Here is an 18,861-nt window from a genome sequence, read left to right on the forward strand (position 1 = left end):
CTGCAGGGGCCAGCAGACCAGAGGAGTTAGAGGGGCAGAAATCAGAAGTGGCGTTGGCCAGAGGGGTTTTCTGACCAGGTTGTGGAGTGATTTTGCTATGACCGCAGACAGGACAGGTACTGCAGCATCAATTCAAAGTGACAGGAGACAACATTTGTCCAGTATGGTTACAAACTATTTTTCATCCCTTATCGATGTTCTCCCTCAACCGTCATTCCCATTTGATTACTGGGCATCAAAATTAGACACCTGGCCAGAATTGGCAGAATATGCATTGCAGGAGCTTGCTTGCCCGGCAGCTAGTGTCCTATCAGAAAGAGTATTCAGTGCTGCAGGTTCAATACTAACAGAAAAAAGGACTCGTCTGGCTACTCAAAATGTAGATGATCTAACCTTCATTAAAATGAACCACAACTGGATTTCGAAATCTTTTGCCCCACCTTGCCCGGCTGACACCTAGCTTTCCTATGAAAAGGTCTTGCCTGTGGACTATTCTGAATGCCTTTTCCAATCTTGTAATTTTCTGCACCTGATTGTCCAGCATACGACATGTTTACACCTCACTAAATGGCCAAACTCCCCACATGGGGCCGTGGTATCGACACTTGGCGACAGCACCCGTGAGAGTGCTGTTTGTCTGAAGAGGTGGGTGTGCCCGCTTTTGGTCGACGGCACTGCCACTGGGTCCCTCCTAGTACAATAGAGTGTCTCTGGCGGTGGTGGTGCGCACCCAACGTCAGACACACCGTTGTAATATGAGGGGCCCTGGGCCTGTACCGCCGGCCACAAGACAGTTCCCCCCCCCAGCTCAAACAGTGCTCTACCACTTGCAAAATTATCTCACAGCTCCACCAATGTTTAGTCTATGCGCTGACATCCTTCAATGCCTGCCACTGACAATACCATTGTATTGACATTTTTGTTATGTTAGGCCTTCGAAGCCTGTCTGCGGTCACTCCTTCCACTAGGCCTCCACTGACCACACCACTGCTGCCCGTGTACCCCTGGAACCAATTTAAAATTGCCTACAGCCATGTGTTATTATTTTAGGCCTTCGATGCCTGTCTGCGGTCACTCCTTACAATATGCCTCCACTGACCACACCACTGCTGCCCGTGTACCCCTGGAACCAATTTAAAATTGCCTACAGCCAGCCCAATTTTTTTATTTTAGGCCTTCGATGCCTGTCTGCGGTCCGTTCTTTCTACTACTACTACACTGACCAGGCCACTGCTGCCCGTGTACCCCTGGAACCAATTTAAAATTGCCTACAGCCATGTGTTATTATTTTAGGCCTTCGATGCCTGTCTGCGGTCACTCCTTACAATATGCCTCCACTGACCACACCACTGCTGCCCGTGTACCCCTGGAACCAATTTAAAATTGCCTACAGCCAGCCCAATTTTTTTACTTTAGGCCTTCGATGCCTGTCTGCGGTCACTCCTTCCACTAGGCCTCCACTGACCACACCACTGCTGCCCGTGTACCCCTGGAACCAATTTAAAATTGCCTACAGCCATGTGTTATTATTTTAGGCCTTCGATGCCTGTCTGTGGTCACTCCTTCCACTAGGCCTCCACTGACCACACCACTGCTGCCCGTGTACCCCTGGAACCAATTTAAAATTGCCTACAGCCATGTGTTATTATTTTAGGCCTTCGATGCCTGTCTGCGGTCACTCCTTACAATATGCCTCCACTGACCACACCACTGCTGCCCGTGTACCCCTGGAACCAATTTAAAATTGCCTACAGCCAGCCCAATTTTTTTATTTTAGGCCTTCGATGCCTGTCTGCGGTCCGTTCTTTCTACTACTACTACACTGACCAGGCCACTGCTGCCCGTGTACCCCTGGAACCAATTTAAAATTGCCTACAGCCATGTGTTATTATTTTAGGCCTTCGATGCCTGTCTGTGGTCACTCCTTCCACTAGGCCTCCACTGACCATACCACTGCTGCCCGTGTACCCCTGGAACCAACATCAGAAAATATAAAAATAAGTATTTTGCTTATAAAAAAGAAAATACTGGAGAGATATCAAATGCAGACATTTTAACATTAAAAACAAACACATACAACAAAAATCTGGTACAGTATTAAAAATGGCCACCAGCTACAATAACTTTCTCCTGCAAGTAGTTAACTGAAAGTTTTTTCAATTTAAAACACAGATATGGCATCCACCGAGTGTTGTCCTGTCGCGTCTTCTTTATATTATTGCCAAGAAGATGCAAAACAATGAAAATAATAAAATCATTATTTACCAAAAAAATAGAGTAAGTCAAAACCACATTGCAAATAAACATTCATTACAAATAAAGAAGCAGGGCGCGTCCGAGGGTGAGTATATACCTAATAAGAATATAATCACCCTCGGACGCGCCCTGCTTCTTTCCAACAGCCTTCCTTCCTAAGAATCAGCCCTTCCATGGTGTAGAGAGAGGGTTTGTTACACTCCAAGGTGTTCCCCAGGTTGCCTTTCCTGAGCTTCGATCTTCATGCTCTCGTTTAGTAGTTGTAGAAAACTACACTGCATTAGGCCTACAAAATGGGTATCGGGTGGAGAGAGATGGTGTGTTACACTCCAAGGTGTTCCCCAGGTTTCCTTGCCATTGCTTCGGTCTTCCGACTCTCGTTTAGTAGTTGTAGAAAACTACACTGCATTAGGCCTACAAAATGGGTATCGGGTGGAGAGAGATGGTGTGTTACACTCCAAGGTGTTCCCCAGGTTGCCTTTCCTGAGCTTCGATCTTCCGGCTCTCGTTTAGTAGTTGTTGGAAACTACAATGCATTAGGCCTACAAATTGGGTATGGGGTGTAGAGAGATGGTGTGTTCCACTCCAAGGTGTTCTCCAGGTTGCCTTTCCTGAGCTTCGATCTTCCGGCTCTCGTTTAGTAGTTGTTGGAAACTACGCTGCATTAGGCCTACAAATTGGGTATGGGGTGTAGAGAGATGGTGTGTTCCACTCCAAGGTGTTCCCCAGGTTTCCTCGCCAATGCTTCGATCATCATGCTCTCGTTTAGTAGTTGTTGGAAACTACGCTGCATTAGGCCTACAAATTGGGTATGGGGTGTAGAGAGATGGTGTGTTCCACTCCAAGGTGTTCTCCAGGTTGCCTTTCCTGAGCTTCGATCTTCCGGCTCTCGTTTAGTAGTTGTTGGAAACTACGCTGCATTAGGCCTACAAATTGGGTATGGGGTGTAGAGAGATGGTGTGTTCCACTCCAAGGTGTTCTCCAGGTTGCCTTTCCTGAAATTCCGTTTTCAGGCGCTCGTTAAGTAGTTGTTAATGTTAGACTGCATTTGGCCTACTAGTTGGGTTGGGGCCTACTATCGGTGTCTGCCACTCCTTGCTGTTCTCCTCCACTGAACAAAGCTGTGCCGCCTGTTTACTACGGTTGCCAATTTTGAACTGCATTTCGACTACTTACTGATTTGGGCCTACTCTCTGTGTCAGCCTCTCATTCCAGTTGTCCTCCACTGCAATGCCCCCTGGTTATTCCTGTGTTACCAATTTTGAACTGCATTTAGCCAACTTTATTCTTTGGGCCTATATCTGTGTTTCCTCCTCATCCTGCCCATTGCCCAGCCAGTGATAGATGAGTCTGCTGGTACATTGACCCATAACGCAACATTCCCCGTGCACGCTACACAACAACATTGTGACCCTGCTGAAAGTCAGGTTGCTCTTCCCGCATACCATACCACCTTACATGGGGACAAAGAGGAAGGTGCAGATGAAAGTGCAGGTTCCTTCATCAGGTGGGGGGAGGAATACTAGTTGGCGACGTCACTGGCACAGGGCCTCTCATAGTACGCAAAAGTGTTGCTGCCGGTGGGAGGCGCCCCCGCCGTGCAAACACACCGCTGTACTTTGAGGGGCCCTGTGCCAGTGCCAATGCCAACGAGTGGGCCCCCCCTGCTTGCTCAGGTTCACAGCACTTGCAAAGTTGAAATACTTACCTCTCCCTGCTCCACTGCCGTGACGTGGTCCAGATTTCCTGGGCCCACTAATTACTTGAACCAGCCCTACCCACCACAACTTTAGCCAAATGAACCCCAATTTCAAATGCCTTCCAATTATTATAAGGTAAATTACGCTTGACAAGCTTCATTAAGAAGAATGGATGGTTTTGACATTAAAATGGGCACTCTAGGTGTTTTCCTGGCCCCCACTCACTGCCGACTATGCTGCCCCATTGACTTGCATTGGGTTTCGTGTTTCGGTCGATCCCGACTTTACGTCATAATCGGCCGATTTCACTCGACCCGACTTTTGAGATAGTCGGGTTTCGCGAAACCCGGCTCGACTCTAAAAAGGTCAAGGTCGCTCAACTCTAGTCACCATTGGTGTATACTTCTGATTAAGTGTTGTTTACAATGTAATATACTACTTTCTTTGGGGATAGTTTGGATACACCTTATTTGATTAAAGTCATTTAGCTGAAGATATAAGCAAGAATTTATTAAGATACCGTTTTATACGCCAGTTTTAATGAGGGGTGTACAGGAATAAAATGCGTTAAGTTCATTAAGAAATGCACGCCATTTAATGAAGTCATCAAATGTTATCAGTGGTGTGCACCTCTATGCACCCCAGGGACTGGAGTAACATTTCTGGAGTATGAAATGCTATCACTTTTGACGAATCTGATAGGTGGGTGTAGCCCCGGCCCCTCCCACTTCCGCCCATTTTGTGTAGCTGCTTGAAACCGGTGTAAAAATGCCCAAAACATCAAAACTTTGTGAACAACATTGCTTTACGCAAAAATGATGTGATATTTAAAAGTGTATCACCCCCGTTTTCTGGCTTAAACACTTTGATGAATTGGGACCATAGATTTTTAAAGGGAATCTGTCACCCCATTTTAGGCCTATAAGCTAAGGCCATCACCATCAGGGGCTTACCTACAGCATTCTATAATGTTGTAGATAAGCCCCCCATGGAACCTGGAAGATAAGAAAAAGAAGTTAGATTATACTCACTCAGGGACGGTCCCGGTCCGGTCCAATGGGCGTCGCGGTCCGGGTCCAGCACCTCCCATCTTCAGATGATGACATCCTCTTCTTTGCTTCCTGCCATGGCTCTGGCGCAGGCGTACTTTGTCTGCCCTGGTGAGGACAGAGCAAAGTACTGCAGTGCGCAGGCGCCGGGCCTCTCTGACCTTTCCTTATACTCACCCCCCAGAGCTCCCATATGGCTATTTGATATGTGGTGCCCGGTGCCCGGTATCTGAAAGTGGAGACAGTGACTCCAGCGCTGATTGGGCATCGGGGTCACATGTCCCAACAACTACAAAGGAGCCTCAGAGAGAGAGAAAGTGCCGACACTGCAGGAACAGCACCAGCATTGGAGGTGAGGATAATTTTTTTATTATATACAGGCCAAGCGTGGGGTATGAGTAGACAACTTCTTTAATCTATTTGTCTGTTCATCTTACAGTATTTTTATGTTATCAATTTTGAAGTAACTTTTGACCACATTGGTGTCCCTCACCTTTTTCCTTTGGGTGTTTATCCCCTTTTTGAGATATACTTCTGCACCGACCGTTTTTTGATTGTCGGCAGGCTGCTTTACACAGTAGTGCAGCCAACTTTTTAGCGTATCACAGGTTTTTAGGAAATACTGTTTTATGGCTGACAGTTTACAGGAGGTTTTGTGTGACACCAGTGTAGGCCGACATAGGGCTTCATACTGGGGACTAACAGGAGAGTATTGCAGGAATAGGAAGGATTAAGTAGAGTAAGTGCACTTCAAACAATGTGTAATGCCAGAGGCTCCTGTTGTTGCATAATTATCAGCAGGCTTGTTACAGCCACTGTGAAACGAGACCGTAGGGTGAGGCACGCTAATGTAAAGACACACTCAATCTGTTGGCCAAGAATCTGATGCAATTCTTGGGAGAGTAAAACAACAGTCTGACTGAATCAGTGATGCAGAGGGGTTGGCAGGATTATGGGTGAGGAAAGGGGTGAATATAAATTTTGCATTTATATGCCTTGCCGGTGCACGACTCTACAATTTCCGGGGCTAAGGGGCAATGCACAGCAATAAAAGGTACATGTTCTGAAAGGGTTGAATTTTAGTCCCAGTCTGTCCCTAATTAGTCTCCAAAGGCTATTCTATATTTCTGGTTCAATGCATACCCCGGCTGCGCCCAGCTCTACCCATTTTGGTCAAACTGCCTTAAACACCAGAAGTCACAAAATTTGAATTTTCAAAGCCTTTTAAGCCAGATTTCTGGTGCAAAAGTTTTGATGACTCACACCATTTATGCTTTTTCACCTAAAAATTCTGCGTTTGCATAACACTCATAGAGGGGAAAAGTGGCAAGGACCTGAAGGACTATTTTTAAAATTGTAATTAAAACACTTTAGATTGAAGTCTTCTTCTTTTCCGTGTATATATTTTTTATATATTATGGGAAACACCTTTGTGCATCTTTCTACAGCTATTTCTCCCTCACCAAAAAAGTAGAAATCCAACTACACTTAAATCAGGAGTAGAATTAAGAAGAAACTTATTCCCCATTCCATAATCATAAAGCAATGCTTCTCACAGCAGGTCTTCATTGCCCTTGTAAGATCTTTTCTATGTTGCCAATGCAGTAGAAAAAAAGTACTTGCATAGTATAGTAATTGTTAGAAGGGATTAATGATGATTACACCACAGGTTTTAAACTGGAGGGGATTTATAAAGCTTTAGTCTGTAGTTTGCCGAAAAAATAGGATAAAAGCCTATAAAAATAGATCTTTCTTATCACGGCATCTATTACCATTAAGTTAGATGTTAGTGACAACTTATATGTTCAGATTCTCTGTATTTATCCATATAGAACAAAAATGTATTGTTCAGCCGTTCTCTTTTTTGTGACAGTGCCACAGTAAGTCATGCACAGTGTCATAGAAAATCTTCAGAAAAGGAGAACTGCTGTAATATCAAGCAAGGGCTCAGCTTCACTAAAACATATAATATTACAGTTGTTTGTCATTTATATTTGTTTCTTGTTTTAAATAAAGGCAAATACGATGCAATACTATTCTAATATATATATATATATATATATATATATATATATATATATATATATATATATATATATATATATATACCCAACTGGTACAGCATTAGGCCTCTTTCAGACATCAGTGTATCCGGTGATAGTTTTCTTATGTACCGGAGACACTTACACACATAGACCAATTCAAGTGAGCAGGTCTGTGCACTTGTCAGTGTGTTTCCATGCACCGTGTGTCCGTGGGCAAAATATGTTGACATTTCCATTTTTATAACAGCAGTATGGTCTGCAAAATGTCCTGCACACCTGCAAGCAGATGACATAGGGATGACACCATTGTGTCATCAGTGTGACACGTACCGAGACCAGGGAATCAGCGTTACTGTTAGCGCTGTTCCCTGGTGCCAGGTGCTGATGACCACTCTCATCATTGTTACCTGCTCGCTCTGAGATGAGCACTACCAGGGGAGAATATTGAGAGTTAAATTCAACAGTAAGAGCAGGCTGCAGCTGGTGGGTCTACTACTCTCACCAGCCTACACCTACTGCCACTAATAACAGTGAGAGCATTCATCAGCCACCACCTGCGCTATAAATGAATAAATAGATATAAAAACTGTTGTGGTTTTCCATTTATTTTTGATAACCAGTCAGGCAAAAGTGACAGCTGCAGGCTGCAACCCTCAGCTGTCAGCTTCAGCAAGGCTGGTTATTAAGAATAGAGGGGTCCCCGTGCCATATTTTTAAATATTTAAATAAATAATTTAAAAATTGGGACGGGGTCTCCCACATTTGTAACTACCACCCCTGCTAAAACAGACAGCTGGGGGCTGGTATTCTCAGGCTGGTAAGGGGCCATTGATGCTGTACCTACAGTCTAAAAATAGGAGCCCGCAGCAGCCCAGAGAAGGCACATGTATTAGATGCGCCATTTTTGGTGCTTTGCCCGTCTCTTCCCACTTGCCCTGTGGTTTTGGCAAGTGAGGTAATATTTGGGAGGTTGATGTCACCTTTGTAACATCTGGTGACATCAAACCCACGGATTAGTAATGGAGAGGTGTCTGGTCTGTAATACGCCTCTCCATTACTAGTCCTATGGTTGTAAATAGACACACAGCAAGTATAAAGTCTTTTAATTGAAATAAAAACAAAACTCACTTTAACCTTTTTATTTAAAAATAACAAACACAGTTATACTCACCTAGCACCCATTCTATTGAAGCCCTCGTCTCCTGTAATAAAACAAAAATAAATAAACAACCATATCCCTCACCTTTCTGATGCTCTGTCCCATGCTGTAATGCATGTCTGGGGTTAAATACTTTTCAACCTGCATGGTTCTAGGATGTGACGTTCCAGGCTGAGATCCACTCATGAATGAGCTGCTGCGAGCGCAGTATCAGTGACTAGTGGGACATCATCGAGGGTCACTGAGGCTGCGTTCCCAGCCATGCTGAACTGCAGTGACCTGAGCATTATGAGAAAAAAACACTGAGATCACCGCAGATGACAGCGAGAGTGGTCACTGCTGGTCACTGATGCTGCACTCACAGTAGCTCATTCATAATTTCTCAGCTTGAATGATTGCATGGTACCATCCAGAGTGAAAACTATTTGTCCCCAGACATAGATTATGGGGTGAGACAGAATGATGGACAGATAAGGGATATGAATGTTTTATATTTTTGTTTTATTGCAGAAATGAGGGCATTAATGGAATGGGCATTAGGTGAGTATAACTGTATTTGTTATTTTTATATAAAAATGGAAAAGTATGTTTTGTTTTTATTACAAATAGTAGACTTTTTGCTTGATTTGTATTTATTTACAATACAACTATATGATTAGTAGTGGATAAGTGTCTTATAGTTATAGACGCCTCTCCATTACTAATCCGTGAGCTTGATGTCACCAGACAATACAAAGGTGACATTGACCCTAAAAATATTACCCCACTTGCCACCACTGCAAGGCAAGTGGGAAGAGTCGGGTGAAGTGCAAGAATAAATTTGCCTTTTCTGGGTGGCTGAGGGCTGCTATTTTAAGGCTGAGGGGGTCTTTATCCATGGCTCCTTATGAGCTTGAGAATACCAGACCCCAGCTGTCTGCTTTAACAAGGCTTGTTGTCAAAAATGGGGGGGGGGGACACCATCCCATTTTTTAAACATTATTTACTTAAATAATTAAAAAAAAAAGCATGGGGACCCCTCTATTCTTTACAACCACCATTGCTGAAGCTGACTGCTGAGGGTTGCAGCCTGCAGCTGTCCGTTTTGCCTGGCTGGTTATAAAAATACAGAGGAACTAACACCTTTTTTTCATTTATTTATTCCTTTACAGCACAGGCAGCAGCTGATGTATGCTTTGATCAGCCGCCAATTGCTCTTGCTGTTGTCAACTGAATTCAACTCGCAACATTGTCCCCTGCTAGTCCTGATCGCAGCACCAGCAGGTGGGAATGATGAGAGCGGTCTTCAGCACCAGGCGCCTAGGAACAGTGTGAACAGTACCACTGCTTTCCAGGAACGGGTACATGTGGTACTGATGTGGCACCCACACAGTTGCCACACGTATGCCACACGCATGACACACACGTACCCACGGACTCTGATATCTCTCCTACTGTTTTTTCCAGTACCAGAAATATCAGGATGTGTGAAAGAGCCCTTAGGGATTGTATACTGGTAGTTCAGTAACCTTTTTAATAGGCTTTCCCACTAAAAACACACAGGGACATGATACCCAGTATTGGCATTCATCGACTTACCAGAGGCTTTGGATAGAGATGAGCGGATCTATCTGTGGAGGAGCAAGTTCCTGTTTAATTTCCTGAAATTCATGGTGTCACAAAAATTCAAACCTTTCGAGATTCGATTTGAATAAAAAGAAAGCTTGCCAGGCATCATTAGAGACCAGACAAACATCATTTTGTGTTGCCACGTGGGCTTCTCCATAATGCTCTGCAGCTATAGCATCTAGCAGATTATTATAACTTGAACAGTGGTGGTCAGTTCCTGGGTCATCACAGATCAGTGGTTTCCAGTGTGGAACAGTTTGTACAGCAGAGTCGTTTCCATCTTCAGAGTCACTGGGTAAGTCTCTACTATAGAGTGTAAGCTCTTATGGTAAGCAGGGTCATCTCTCTCTCCTATACAGTGCATGCTCTTATGGTTAGCAGAAACCTCTCTCTCTCCTGTAGAGAATAATCTCTTATGGTTAGCTGGGTCCTCTCTCTCTACTGTAGTGTGTAACCTCTTATTATGAGCGTAGTTCCCTCTCTGTCCTGTATAATGTAGGCTCTTATGGTTAGCGGGGTCTTCTCTCTCCTATACAGAGTATGTTCTTATGGTAAGCAGGGTCCTCTCTCTCTCTCTCTCGCTCCTGTTGAGCTTAAGTTCTTATGGTCATTGGGATACGCTCTCTCTCTTTGTACAGTCTAAGCTTGTATTCGTATTAGTGGGGTCCTCTCTCCCTCCTGTATAAGGTAAGCTCTTATGGTAAGTGGGGTCTTCTCTCTCTATGTGGAATCTAAGCTCTTATTCATATGATCACTGGGGTCCTCTCTTTCTCCTGTAGAGTGTAAGCACTTATGGTCAGCGAGGTCCTCTCTCTTTTTCTCCTGTATAATGTAAGCTCTTATTTTCAGCAAGGTCCTCTCTTTCTTATACAGTGTAATCTTTAATAGCCAGCTGGGTTTTCTCTCCCTTTCTATCCTTTCCCCTATCTCTACTTTACGACCAATTACATGCTTTCTAATATTAAAGTTCTCTCAGATTTATTCACAACAACTCCACATTTTGGAAGGAAAAATTTGAAAAGTCGGCAAATTCAAAGTGAAAGTCTATGGCACTGATAGAGAGTTAGAGACACCCCAGTCAGTGTACGACGAATGGAGTGGCAGGGTCCATTTATAACCATTGCTCTTGATGAGGGACACCTCAGTCCAACTCTGGCTCAGCAGCCATTTTAGAGTCGTTCGATCTAGACTCTATTTTGTGTTTGAATTTCTTTGTGTGCAATGAAGAAGGAGAAGGAAATGTTACCTCACATAGCTTGTCTCCAAGCTACTCCTTGCCAATGCCAAGAAAAGGTCGAAAACAAGCTGATACCATCAGAACTGTAAACGTCATAAGCGGTAGTCTGTTTATGATGATAAGAATAAGCTCACAGAAATTAATTGAACTTGTATATGTGACTTGACGTGACTTAGCAATTCTCCATTGAGGCATATTGATCTACCTTTGTATAAGTAAAGCATTCACACACTAGACTGGCAGGAACCTGAGGGTGAACCAGACTACTTGTTTGAGTTTCCTTTTATTCCTCTGTTGCAATGACATCTACCTGCACCACGTTATTTTATTAGACCATCGGTTTGCCATGACTTCCTATATACAGTTCCTCTAGAATTGGGACTTGAGCCCTCTATTATACTCATCGGTGGATGTTCTAGTGCAGCCCCCAATGATCATACATTTATCACCTCTTTTAAAGGGAGTTTCCAAGAACAAAATACATTTTAATTAACAGATCTTGGAATAATAATTTACACAGCTGGATAAATTAAAAAATGTTTTCCTATGCTGAGATAATCTTATAAATGTATGCATGGTCTGATCATACCACAGCTCCTGGGCAGGGGAGGAAACAAAGGAGGAAATGCAACACCTGCTAGGGCTGTGGGGTACTTGGAAACAAGTCGGACGGTTCTTAAAGGGGTGGTCACGGCAGCAGTGTCCAGATCTGTGGCCCTGGGCACACAATTAAAATGGATGGATGATGGAAAGGAAGAAAGATTATATAGGAAAAGGGAATTATTCGTGACGCCACCTGTGATACTTAGCCAGGAATGGCCGATGCTGCTTAAAGGGACCACTAGGGATGATGGCGATGCAGCTGGGATGGTTCTGCTCCCCACAGGCGGAGCAGGGCCCCAGGGCTATTGATATAGTTTTGTAAGGGACTTGTGGATGTTGGGGTGCAGGACTGAGAGTGTAGGAATAACTAGAGGACTCAAGGGTTGCAGTTTTCTTTACCTTTAATCCCAGGTTGCAGGTGCTGTCCGGGGCACAAGTCACAGCTGATGATGGAGATCCGGGCAGCCTGGAAGCAATTCAGGATCCCCTAGTCAAGTGGGGTTGGAGGCCTCCCTGCTGCGCTGTTCTCTGGGTGCTTGGTGGTTTTAGTTCTCATCAAATCCCTCTCTCGATCTGTCCACTTAGTGAAACACTACCTATATGGCAGACAGATCAAGCCTTTTCCAGGTGTCACTTCCTCGTGGTGACTCCGGGCTCTGGTATGCGGCTGTGCCTTCGGGTGTCAGCTGGAGCCAGGAGACCTGCAATCTCCTGTCCTCTGGATTTGGTTGCAGTTCCCACAGAACCATGGACTCGGGTGTCCAATCTTCGTCGCTCAGTCCTGGGGTGAGCTCAAGTGCATCTCCTATCCCCAAGGTTCTCCTCACTTCTTGCCTCCTCTTCCTTCACTGTCTGCTCCCTGACACACACTAGCTAACCCCGCCTCCAGACCAGAACTTATAGGGAAGCTCCCCTGCAAACTGGGTTAGAGCTCCCCCTTCTTGTCTGGAGTCAGGAAAGGTGTTGCATGCTGTGTTACCTGCTAAGGAGATCCCTTCTTGCTTCCAGGCATGACATCACTCCCTGTGAGGGAGGCAATGCCCCTGTGGCAACCGGACTCCTGGGGTGCCACAAATATACAGGCAGGACAGTAGAAAATCACAGCTGATTCTTTTTGTGAAGCAAACCATTTCACTGACTATTTTTAAGCAATGTTTTATCGCAAAGAAATAATCAGCTGTGATTCAGTGCAGTAGTGTCTGAATACTCTCTTTTACTTCCTCCCCAGGAGTTGTGGTATGATCAGACCATGTCCCTGTAAGTTCAGAAACAGACATTACACAGTACACAGCAGGGGCACATTTAGGATTATCTCAGCACAGGAACATTTAAAAAAAACACTCAATTAAGAAACGTATTATTATTAAAAGATCTATTGATTAAAATGTTTGTTAAAATTAATTTTGTTGGTGGGAATACTCCATTAAGGACCTTAATGTTTAATGTTTGCAGTCTCCATAATAATGAATATATTCTTGGTTTTAGTTTGCATAATTATCACATAACTCTGTAAAGGAATTGGATGCAAAAAACACAGGATTTTTTTTTACAAAAAAACCCCAAACTATTTGAAAAGTTAAAATAAAACATATAGTGACAATCCATGAAATAGTTTATTCGGTTCCTAGAAATATTTAAGATGGCGTAGTATGGGGAATTTCTATTCTCTGGTTTGATTTTTTGCAAATTGTTAATTAAGGAAAGGGCCCAGGTTTATCAAGCGGGTGCAGGCGAACTATTCAACATCCACCGGCTGCTTGCCTTAAAGTCTTTTGTAATAGGATAATAGGAAAAAGGCGAGAGGTAGCTGCTGTGCCCTATATCCTCTATGCCTAGCTTTCTTCTGCCTGCCTTTTATTCTAGGCTCATTACAAGTGAGCAGCGGAATGGTCTTATTTAGAGTTTAATTAATTAACAAAAGAGAAAAACAAAAACCTGTTACTTCCTCTGCTCACCCCTTCCCCTCATTTTCTTCTCTCCTCAGTATAGCATTGTGAAATATGATAAAGAAAAATTGCAAAGCCTAGTGGCATGGCTCCCAGTTACTGTCAACTGTCAAGCTCCGAGCCATGAACCTCTGTCTTCTTCTCCCTATTGTAAGGAGAACGAGCGGTGGGAGCTGCTTGTGCGTATGGAGTGGGGGGGATAATATATAAAAGAAGAGACTGAACTGTCGATGCCTGGAAGACTCATCTATTACTCAGGGGAATAAAAACCCTTCAGTAATGCAGCCAATTTCCAGAGAGGGGGAAAGGGTATACACAGATAACCCAGTAATCCGGTGCAGAAATTGGGGCTTTTTACACCTGCTGTAGGCAAGCTAATTGGCTGTGATGGCTAGTGACACAGAATAATAAGCATATACCGTATATGTGTAGTGGTTCATTATTGAAGGGAGTGAAGCCCCCATTGACACTAGTGTGAATTAAAACCTTGGTGGTCTTAAAGATTGTAAAATTGTTGTTCAGCTGAATAATGTGCATTATACAACTGAATGGTTTTATAGTTTCCTAAATGATATAAGGAATTCTAATGTACAGTATATTCACGTGTTGGTGTTATTCTAATATTTCTTTCTTTACTATGGGTCTAGAAGAGTTAGAAGATTTAGATAATAGTAAGTACTATTATCATTTACATTCTTCAATTTAAGATGTAAAATGTCGCGTTGGAATGAAAGATATCAAAATATATTTAAAAAACATAACAAATAGTGCCTGTAATTCCACTGAGTATATAAGATCTATAAAGTATGGATCTATGGAACCAGCACTAACAGTAATCCACTGCACTAGGCCTTGTGAAAAGGGTAAAGTGAGTACACAGGGCCTGTATGGCTGAGCCCATGTCCCCACAGCCTCATACTGCGGAGCCATAGGCACTTTGTGGGCTGCAATATGTCGTCTCCATATGGCACTGTGCTATGGAGATAGAAGCAATATGCCTAGAAAAGAATACCTTTATAATATGGCATTTAATTAAGCATATTAAGGGCTTGTACAAAAGATCAGACGAGTTCTATCTGTGGTTTGATAGCACTTGTCCTCGTGCTGTTCAATGTGGCAGTGCACAAGTCCATTTTTTTCCTCAAACCTAGTGGTCTGAGGAAAAAAAATCGCAACATGCCCGATTTGCATCTGATAATTGAACAGCACTCGCTCATTCATGTCTATGGGTCCATAGAAAAACATCGGACCTCACATGGATGATAGGATGGCACTCGCTCATTCATGTCTATGGGTCCATAGAAAAACATCGGACCACACATGGATGATAGGATGGCACTCGCTCATTCATGTCTATGGGTCCATAGAAAAACATCGGACCACACATGGATGATAGAATGGCACTCCCCCATTCATGTCTATGGGTCATAGAAAAACATCGGACCACACATGGATGATAGAATGGCACTCCCCCATTCATGTCTATGGGTCATAGAAAAACATCGGACCGCACATGGATGATAGGATGGCACTCACCCATTCATGTCTATGGGTCCATAGAAAAACATCGGACCGCACATGGATGATAAGATGGCACTCGATCATTCATGTCTATGGGTCCATAGAAAAACATCGGACCACACATGGATGATAGGATGGCACTCGCTCATTCATGTCTATGGGTCCATAGAAAAACATCGGACCACACATGGATGATAGGATGGCACTCCCCCATTCATGTCTATGGGTCCATAGAAAAACATCGGACCGCACATGGATAAGATGGCACTCGCTCATTCATATCTATGGGTCCATAGAAAAACATCGGACCGCACATGGATGATAAGATGGCACTCACCCATTCATGTCTATGGGTCCAAATAAAAACATCGGACTGCACATGGATGATAGGATGGCTTTCACCCATTCATGTCTATGGGTCCATAGAAAAACATCGGACTGCACATGGATGATAGGATGGCTTTCACCCATTCATGTCTATGGGTCCATAGAAAAACATCAGACCGCACATGGATGATAGGATGGCACTCACCCATTCATGTCTATGGGTCCAAAGAAAAACATCGGACTGCACATGGATGATAGGATGGCATTCATCCATTCATGTCTATGGGTCCATAGAAAAACATCAGACCGCACATGGATGATAGAATGGCACTCACCCATTCATGTCTATGGGTCCAAAGAAAAACATCGGGCCGCACATGGATGATTGGATGGCACTCACCCATTCATGTCTATGGGTCCATAGAAAAACATCAGACCGCACATGGATGATAGGATGGCACTCACCCATTCATGTCTATGGGTCCATAGAAAAACATCAGACTGCACATGGATGATAGGATGGCACTCACCCATTCATGTCTATGGGTTCATAGAAAAACATTGGACCACACATGGATGACATCTGACAGACTGAATGGAGAAGATGGAGAAACTTTTTTTCTATTGTACACATCTGAGGAAAAAATTGGATCCTACTCTGAACAAAACTCTGATCAGAGTGTGACTAGCATAATTGGATTGATGGAGAACATATAGCCTAATTGAGTGTTAAATCATTAGAATTTAAAGAAACTAAGATTGAGAAATATTTGTTGGCCCCTATTTAGCAAAATGTTAATGCATAAAACACTTTGAAAAGTCACCAACCTCTATTTTGGCAAAAATGTTGTGGCTTTTAGCATTTTCACACCATTTATGTTAGTTGTGTGGAAATGTGTAGAGCTGTGGTGGGACAGGATTGGAATGGGCCATGGCAATAGCCGATTGTCTAATGCATGATAATCTGTGGCGTACATTATGCCACAAATCTTACTTCAGTCACTAACTGATTTAGGCATATTATGAGGTGCGCAAAGGTGTACGCCAGTTTTAAGAAGTGCCTGATTCATAAAGCGAAATGCATCCCTTAGTGAATCAGGAGCCTGTGATTCCATCACACCCCACCATCAATTCTGGCGTGAACAACGCTGGTCTTAATGAATAGGGCCAACTTTGTATTTTTGTAATGAATATATAACTGCTTGCTTGTCTCCTGTTTTCCACTCAGGACACAATGGTCACTAACCGGGCAAACCCGGATGCTTTTTAGGGTTTTGGACAACATGGGTATGGAAGCCTAGGACAGAAGATAGTCAGGGGAGTTAAGGATCCAGCAAGTCTGATTTCGGACTGCTGATCCATTCGTTCTCTCCAGAGAAGTCTGACAGTGCCTCTCTCATTGAGAACATAGAAGCACTCGGCAGAGTGAGCGCTCCTGTGTATGAGAGAGACAGACAGGCGAGATAGATTTCATCCAAACAACGTAGAACCATCAGGTGTATGGGGGCATCAGACATTGTGTATAGGGAGCTGGCGGTACAAAATATACATGATGTCATTATATTATAATGGACACAATTTAAATGGAAGTGTATGAGTATTTTTACCCGTACTGCGGTCTGCACTGTGCTGAATCACGTGGTCAGTCTGGTGGACCCACTCTCCATTGCATTTGAAGTAGACTTGCGTGGCTGGGGTCGCTTTGCAGCTCAGGGTCACCGGTTTGTTCTTCACAATGAAAACATCCGTGGGTTCTAGGAGAAAGTGCGGTAACAATTCCCCTCCTTGTCCTCCCAGACTTGCTGAACCAGGCATTGGCATGGGGAAAGGATTCACTGGCCCCGAGCTCTGCTGGCATCCTGAAATCAGAGAACATGAGGAGGCTATTTAGTGTATTGCTTGCCTGCTGCCTGCACATTGTACGCATTAGCACTGCTCCACGTCTTTTCTTATCTTTCTCAATCACCTACAAGCCGCAAGCTATTTTACACTGCTATATTCATCTTGCTATTGATTTTCATGTTTTAAGCAATGACAAATGTTGCATTAAAAGATGCATTAAAAGCAATGGACATTAAATTAAACTATATCCATGTTACACATTCACACGCCACTGGTTTAAAAATTGTTCATCCGCTTAACTGTTTGCATCCCATGAGCTGTACAATATTCAATTTGCTCTATATAAAGGGTACCCGCTGGAATATATATATATATATATATGTGTGTGTATATATATGCACTATGTGTATATATATATATATATATATATATATATATATATATATATATATATATATATATATATATATATTTTATATACATCAGGATAGGGAATAAAAACTAAGCCCTTAGTGTAGTTATTATTTAACGCCTGATTGCCCAATGGGAAACAACTCTAATATAATGTCCAGTCTGGATCACCTTACTCCATTAATAGTGTCATGCAATGCAATTGTAGTAAAATAGTCCGAGCATGTCCTCATCTCTATTCCGACACTAATATAAACCCCCTTCTGCTGCAGCTATCCATATCCCATGTCAAGGTCATGATATCATCACTGAGATTGCGGGTATGGAGATTTGGACGCACGCCCCCATAATGTCCCAAGAATAAGTTATTATGAAAGTGTCAATGCTAAAAAACTCTTACTCTCCGGACAACTTTGCCCTCTTGTGACAGTTACCGGTATAATTATCACAGTCTTTAAAAGCTCCAATTACTGTTCATTATTGTAGTCATAGTCATTATTGTGACTATGTTTCTTGTTTTACACATCAAAACACTACACTCTGTTCTGTTGGAAATGATTCTCATTTCCAGATCAGTTGGAGATTGCTACATTACTGATCCGTCATCATAGGAATCAATGGCCTCTGAAAACCAGACAGCAGTCGATAGCATAAAGGATTAACTCCCACAATGGAAAAATTGAAATATCTAATCATCAACTCCATGGACAGAGCTAAAGAAAAGCATACAATATCCTTAGGATAGACCATAAAAGAACATAGTTTTGCCTCTATACAAGACACACATAGAATACTGTGTATAATTGTGTGCTCCAGTGTAAAAGAAGGGCATAGCTGAACTAGTGCAGAGAAGAGCAACCAAGATTATTAAAGGGGTTATCCAGGACTATTTTTTTTTTCATTATGGGCCTAACAACTTACAGTCAGGTAATTGCCACCTTCCTGCCTGTTGTACCCAGCGCTGACCTCCGCCCGCTCACAGTGATCACAGATCGCTCTTGCTGCAATTCTGTTACTTCCGATGACTTTACATCGACAGAGCAACTGCTTTACTTCCGCTCTGCTCTGTCGACAGGGCATGAATTCCAATGTCATGCTGATTGTCAGATGGGGAGCAAATTGTCAATCAGCATGACGACTGCAGTTACGACCTGTCA

At 43.2% G+C, this 18,861-nt stretch overlaps 1 protein-coding gene across 2 annotated transcripts in view; it reads right to left on the reverse strand.

Annotated features, from left to right (window-relative positions):
• The window catches only part of UNC5A (unc-5 netrin receptor A), a 635,513-nt gene that overhangs the window by 287,875 nt on the left and 328,777 nt on the right, over positions 1-18,861 (reverse strand). For both annotated transcript variants that reach the window (XM_069764183.1, XM_069764184.1), the window contains exon 2: positions 17,059-17,310. In XM_069764183.1, coding sequence (XP_069620284.1) covers positions 17,059-17,310 — 252 coding nt within the window. The remainder of the gene's footprint in view (positions 1-17,058; positions 17,311-18,861) is intronic.

This window comes from Ranitomeya imitator, chromosome 4, assembly GCF_032444005.1.
Source record: "Ranitomeya imitator isolate aRanImi1 chromosome 4, aRanImi1.pri, whole genome shotgun sequence".
Lineage (NCBI taxonomy): Eukaryota > Metazoa > Chordata > Amphibia > Anura > Dendrobatidae > Ranitomeya > Ranitomeya imitator.